The sequence below is a fragment of the Apaloderma vittatum genome, unplaced genomic scaffold (genome assembly GCF_000703405.1).
Source record: "Apaloderma vittatum isolate BGI_N311 unplaced genomic scaffold, ASM70340v1 scaffold10151, whole genome shotgun sequence".
Taxonomy (NCBI): Eukaryota; Metazoa; Chordata; class Aves; order Trogoniformes; family Trogonidae; genus Apaloderma; species Apaloderma vittatum.
This window is the reverse complement of record NW_009700787.1, coordinates 24,523-30,445: the sequence shown is the minus strand read 5'-3', so window position 1 is coordinate 30,445 and position 5,923 is coordinate 24,523. Positions and strand designations below refer to the sequence as shown.

Here is a 5,923-nt window from a genome sequence, read left to right as displayed (position 1 = left end):
CAGAGCGAGGAGCAAAGTCCATGCTCACCCATATGAAAGAGCTGCACTAGGGCAGGGCTGAGGAAGAGGGATGGGACATGATAGGTATGGGAAGTCTGCTCCACCGCATATCTGATAAACAGAGATCTTCCACTGGCCCCAAATTCCCTTTAAGAAAATTGCTCCCTTGATGCTGACGTCCATTCAGCTTCCTTCAGCTGCTAAAGCAGGTCAGAGAAGGAAAGAGCTGTGGCTGGGTGGGAGCTATCTCCGTGCGCGGCCATTGTCCGGCGCTCAGGAGGGGCTGTGTGTTGGAGTGCTCCATGGGGATTATGGGCATTTCTCTATTCAGCGCTTCCTATGGGAAAAAGCAGTGGGGTGGGAGGGAACTGCTCAGGGCTGGCCTGAATGCTATCTGCCTTCCTCTCCCATTGCTGACTGAAATATCTCCAGATTCTGCAGCTTACCTTAGAGTAGGATAGGGGAAAAGCCTGTTTCAACTTTATTTTTCTGTTCCTCTGTCATAACACTGACTTTAGTCTGGAGCAGCTGTGGTGGGCTGTAAGACAAAAAGTAAGCACCCCATCTCCCACCCATTGGTCACCTTCACCTGCCCTCTCACACTCCAACTCTCCCAGTCCCAAGCCATCCCAGCAAGGCACCTCAGTGCTCTGTACTAAACTTTCCTCTTGTCTCATCTGGTCTTTTATCCTCCTTGCCATACCCTGGCCTCAGCCAGCTGCTGTGCATCTCTCTGCTACTCCTCTCTGGCACTAGGCAGCCCCACTGTAGGCCTCATCGTTCTTAAGCTGGAGTCTTCCTCTTAAAGACCTAGCTGGGACCCTTCTGTCACAGTAGGCTTGTTGCTATGAACTGCCCAGTCCGAGCAAAGAGGAAACTTGGAGCATCTGTGACCCAGCACAGCTGTGACCTTGATGGTGGATTTACAGCTAGCGTGACCTACTGGGGCTGTGGCTCATCCCACGCCTCTGCACTTCGCTGGTGAGCAGAGCACAAGGGCCTGCTGTCTTCTCCTGCCTCTGCCTGGTGCTATTAGGCCATGTCTTTCCCTTTGCAGAGGAGGATAGCTCGACCCTGGACCTGAACGCAACTTGGACTGGTCAAAACCCCATGGCCCTGTCTCGAGAGCGACGAAGTCTGGGTGAGTCAAGAGTGTTGCACCTTGTGACTTTTGGGGCACTCATCTGAGCAGCTGTGGGTGGGTGCACATGCATGTCTGAAACACGTCTCAGAGTAGACGTCACCGTGGGCAAGGTTGTGTAGACAGATGAGAAGGAGGGTCCGGGCCTGGCACGGGAGCTGCGTGTTACGCCCCAGGAGGGCAGGAGAGGGAGTCTAGAGCTCTGCAAGCTGCTCTGCTTTAAATCCCGCTGGTGCGAAGTGTCATCTGCTTAGGGCTGCTGCTGCAGCAAGAAACATCATTTTACTGAGGGCTCCTCCACCAGGCATGGCTCTATCCAGGGAGGGAGCAGGAGGGGTGGGAGAAGGAGAAAAAACATGTGTGTGTGTGTGAGAGAGGGCGAGCCGTGTGGGGTCCTTCTCTTCCAGTAGAGCTGGCTGCAGCAGGTTGGTAACAGCTGCAAAGCCTGTTTCATCCCCCACTTCTTCTCTTGGCCCTCCATAGATGCTCTGGCAGCAGCAGAACCAGCTGTCCTTGCAGAGTGCAAGACGCGGGCGGTGGTCTTTGAAATCTCCCGCAACATGGTGGACAGCACCAACGCCAACTTCGTGGTGTGGCCGCCCTGTGTAGAGGTGCAGCGCTGCTCTGGGTGTTGCAACAACCGCAACGTGCAGTGTCGCCCCACGCAGATCCGTGTCCGGCACGTCCAGGTAAGGGAGACTCCTCCTGCTGCTCCCTCCTAACCACAATCCGCCTCCATGCCTCACCCTCCCAAAACCAAAACCACTGCGGGGCTCAGCTGCAAGGTTCAAACACCACCTTCTGTTCCCTTGTGCCCCTGCTGCAGTCACATTTGCTGCATTAGCTGCACAGCACTGCAGCCGCTGGTGCCAGTTGATGTCCAGGGCAGCTACTGGGAGAGCTGGTGCTGTCCCGCAGCTGGGGACTGTCACCACAGCATCGCCACAGGGCACTGTCCCCAGCTGCAGCTCTACTCCATGGCTATTTCTGTGGCTGGAGGTGGCCTTGCTTGCTGCATTAGAACAGAAGAAACAGGAAGCTTGCATTGTGGGAACTGACTTCAGTGCAAAAAGAGGAGGGTTTGCAGTGTCAGTGCTCCATCCCCCAGTTGCTGCTGCAGCTTCTTCCCAAGGCTCATACTGTAGTGGCTTCTCCTCTTGATTATCAGTCCCACGGTTACCTCCTGACCCACTCCAACAGCAAGCAGCCACCTGACAGCTAACCTCTTGCTCTGATCCTGCCCTGCCCACAGCTACCAGTGATCTCCTCACAGCTTCCTCCCAGACAGCTTGTTTAAAAATAATACTCGTTCCGTACTAATCCTCCGCCTGAGCCGTAAGAGACTCCTCCAGGCAGGCAGCAGAGGTTGGCTGGGAGAGGTTGTATTCACACAGCCCTCTTCATCAGGAAATTCCTTTCTCAGAAAAGCCAGGTTGAATGAGGGAAAAATGTGGGGGAGCGGGAGTTGTTTTTGTGGAAAAAACAAGTGAGAGGTCAAAAGCCAGCCTGAAAAAGTGACCTGGAAATGGTTTCTTTGAGGACAGAGGTCTCCCTATTGTTTGGCTGGAAGTGTTTGTCTAGCGAGCAGCGTGTGGTCTGAAGTGTGTGGAGTGGGCTTTCAAGGAAAGATAAACAGCCTGGCTGCCTCAGCGCTGGCTGAGGGATGCTGCTGGGGGCAGTGGGTTTAGAGGAATTCAATCCCAGACATGCGGCAGAGCAAGTATTTATAGCTTGCGGAGCACTTCAGGGACCGCAGTCTTGTTAGATAAGCTGAGTGGGGTCAGGCCTGGCCGCTCCTGGAGTGGGAGGACCCCCTTAGAAAGCTTGTGCCCTGTGGTGGGATGTGGAGCAGTGAGTCTTCCCTCTGAGTCAGCACTGGTGGAGAATCTGAGGGAATTTCCAGAGCACTGTCTTTCCCGCGAAACACGGAGCTGAGGGCTTCAGCCCTGCAAGTTATTAAAGAGCTTGAGACAAATTCAGACAGGCCTCAGCAGAGCTAGTGAAGCTGCATTCGCTTGCATTGGGATGGAGTTTTTCTCCTTTTGCCCTTGCTGTAGGAGCCCATGGGAATTAATTCTGGTTGCCCACAGGTCTCTGTTGTCACATCTGTCAGAAACAGGCCAGTGTGTTCTGCACGTCCCACGTTTCTGTCTGCAATCAACCAATCATCCTGCTTCAGCAGCGGCCATAGCTAGGAAAGGGAGAAACACCCAGTCACTCCCAACCTGCCTGACCTAGGTCGGCTGTGCTGGCATGTGCAGAATTAGGTCTTGTACACACCACTCCTGAATTCGAATTGTGCTTTATAAACCATCTTCTGACTTTTTAGGAAGCAAGCTGGTACTGAAGCATACCGACACTGATTATTTTTACAGTGGGAGATGCAGCTGTATTAATCTTTTGTTTGCCTCTCTCTTCCAAACAGGTGAACAAGATCGAATTTGTCCAGAGGAAGCCAAAATTCAAAAAAGTCGTTGTGCCTTTGGAGGACCATGTGCAGTGTCGGTGTGAAGCCGTGTCCCGTCCACCCATCAGAAGCAGCCGGCCAGGGCCACGTGAACAGAGACGTAAGGATCTTGGCGTTAGCAGAGTGGAGGGAGGCGTGAGAAGAGAGGCCGGGGAGAGAGGGAAGGGCCCTCCACTGTTTTCAGTCTCCTTAGCTCAGCGCATCCCATGGGCCTTTGCTGATTCATAACAGCCAAGGGACCTTTCCCAGGACGCCTGCCTGCCAGCAAGGGGCTGAAACCGAGGGGAATGAAGGGGGAGGGAGATGAGAGGTGAGGGGAAGGGCATCGTGGGAAAAGGGAGAGGGCAGAGACTGTGGAGAACAGAGGACAAGGGGCAGAAGAACAGAAGGAGGCCTTGTGACCCTCCTGTTGCAGAGCTCTTTGTTGATAGTGTGTGGAGAAAGATATTTCAGCACGAGCCGGCTGCCCCTCACCGTACAGACACTCTCCCCTCTGTTTTGGCAGGCTTTTTAACCGCCGTGACGCTGTCTCACAGAGGCAGCGAGTACGCCGGCCGCCGGTGCAGAAGAGGAAACATAAGAAGTACAAGCATGTCAACGATAAGAAAGTGCTGAAAGAAATCCTCATAGCATAGAAGTGCTGGCCGGGGAGAGAGAGCACAAGGCAGGTAATGGCACAAGCTGCTTTTCCATTCAAGAGGTGCTCTCCCAGAACACAGTTCTGCCCAGGCACCTTGGACTCTTCCTGCAGCACTGGCTGTTCCTGCAGGGCCTGGGCATGATAAAATCCGCATTGAAGGAGGGGGAAGGACTAGGCGAGGAGCCAGCATGTGCATCCTATTTATGGCTTTATGGCTCTTTGCAAAGGTGGAAGGATCATGCTGCAACCAACACTTGCTCTCGGGCCCCGGCCTCTCCTTTCTCTGCCTCCCTTATAGGCAGAAAGCAAGCCTGGCTTCTCTCTACACCTCAGTCCCCTTGGGGTCGGCGTAATTCATCTCTTCTGCAGAGCAACTCCTGTTCTCATTTCTCTATTGATTCTCTGTTGAAAGCAGAGAATTAATGTTGCTCTGGGGAACCCTTTTCCTTTTTATTTCATTAGTTGAGTTGGCAGAACGACTGAAAAGCAGCAACGCTTTTGGTTCATCTCTCTCCTAGCAGGAAGCCTGTGTGCACAAGAAAGGTCATACCAGGGAAGGGAGAACTGGAATCTCTGACAAGAGGTCTGGACTTTGTCAGTCCAGGGTCTGATTCTTCTCTCCCTGACTTATGTAAACAGGAGTAATTCCCTCGCCATCGGAAGAATTTCACTGGTGCAAGGGAAAGGCAAATAAGCCCTGGCTCCTCATGAGAGAGGGGAAGGCGCAGAAAAGAGAGGAATGGTAGCCAGGGCACAGGCTGTGGGGGCTGAATTTAGGGAGAGGTGGCATAGCCTAACAGGAAAAGGCCCTGCCCAGGTCTCAGCAGTCTCAGCTCTGCCATGGCCCCTTGAATGAGCTTGGGCCACTCGCTTCACCTTCACTTCCCCTCACCTGGAGAGAGGGGACAGCAGGCTTCCACGCATGATGTTTCTGGAGCTGGGGATGAGGGGTGCCAGGAGGTGTCCTGGGGTTGATATTCCTACACTTAGTACTACAAGGGCTCTGATTATCCCAGAATCCTCCTGGCCAGCCCAAAGTTCCCAGGGTAGAAATTATGCAAAGCCATGCAAATCTCAGCTCTGGCTCAAGCTGTCTAGGGGAAAAAGTAGAGAAGGTCAGAAGCCCTCCTGGGCTTCTAATCTGGCACTTCAACACAAACATTGCCAGAGGGGAAAACGGGAGAGGAGGGGAACTGCGGGGTGAGAGGGTTGCATATCCTGATGCCGTGTCTGTTTTTTTTTCACTTCCAGGTTTATTTAATATATTTGCTGTATTGCCCCCATGGGGTCCTTGGAGTGATAACTTTTCGTCTGTGTCCGTCTGCCTCGACGTCTGATTCAGACGGCAATTGGTGCTTCCCTTTCCATCAGTGGACCTTCTCCCACCAAAGCCTCTCCCTTCTTTCATTTATTAGCATAATTTTAAAGTTTTACACACACACAAAAAAAGGACAAACGTGACCTATTATCTATATATATGAGAAAAGAACAAAGTACAAATAAAACCATGAACCCCAACAGCCACAACATGCAGCGAGGACAGGACAATGCCTTCCCCACTCCAGAGGACAGGATGGAAAATGTGAAAAGGAAAGTGGGTCCAATTTCTTCCGATGGGAGGAGAAAAACAAATGGACAGAGGGCAGAAAGGGAATATTCTCCCTTTCCCTTGTGT

General features: G+C 52.7%; 1 protein-coding gene across 2 annotated transcripts; it reads left to right on the top strand.

Moving 5' to 3' along the window:
• The first annotated feature begins 1,065 nt into the window (after positions 1 to 1,065).
• On the top strand, positions 1,066 to 5,696 carry PDGFB (platelet-derived growth factor beta polypeptide). Of its 2 annotated transcripts, none has more exons than XM_009878871.1 (5): positions 1,066 to 1,141; positions 1,625 to 1,830; positions 3,567 to 3,708; positions 4,114 to 4,272; positions 5,500 to 5,696. In XM_009878871.1, the coding sequence occupies exons 1-4, from the start codon at positions 1,111 to 1,113 to the stop codon at positions 4,221 to 4,223; spliced, it is 489 nt and encodes a 162-aa protein (XP_009877173.1). In that variant the 5' UTR covers positions 1,066 to 1,110; the 3' UTR covers positions 4,224 to 4,272; positions 5,500 to 5,696. The 2 variants fall into 2 exon arrangements, 1 of the variants encoding a protein (XP_009877173.1); XR_717883.1 differs by having other exon boundaries at positions 1,108 to 1,141; positions 4,114 to 4,276.
• Positions 5,697 to 5,923: the final 227 nt, after the last annotated feature.

Bases quoted from the DNA above. Each gene is read 5' to 3' on its own strand.
- PDGFB (XM_009878871.1), top strand. From the start codon at position 1,111: ATGGCCCTGTCTCGAGAGCGACGAAGTCTGG. The intron at 1,831-3,566 runs GTAAGGGAGACT...TCTTCCAAACAG, and splicing joins TCCGTGTCCGGCACGTCCAG to GTGAACAAGATCGAATTTGT. The intron at 3,709-4,113 runs GTAAGGATCTTG...CTGTTTTGGCAG, and splicing joins AGGGCCACGTGAACAGAGAC to GCTTTTTAACCGCCGTGACG.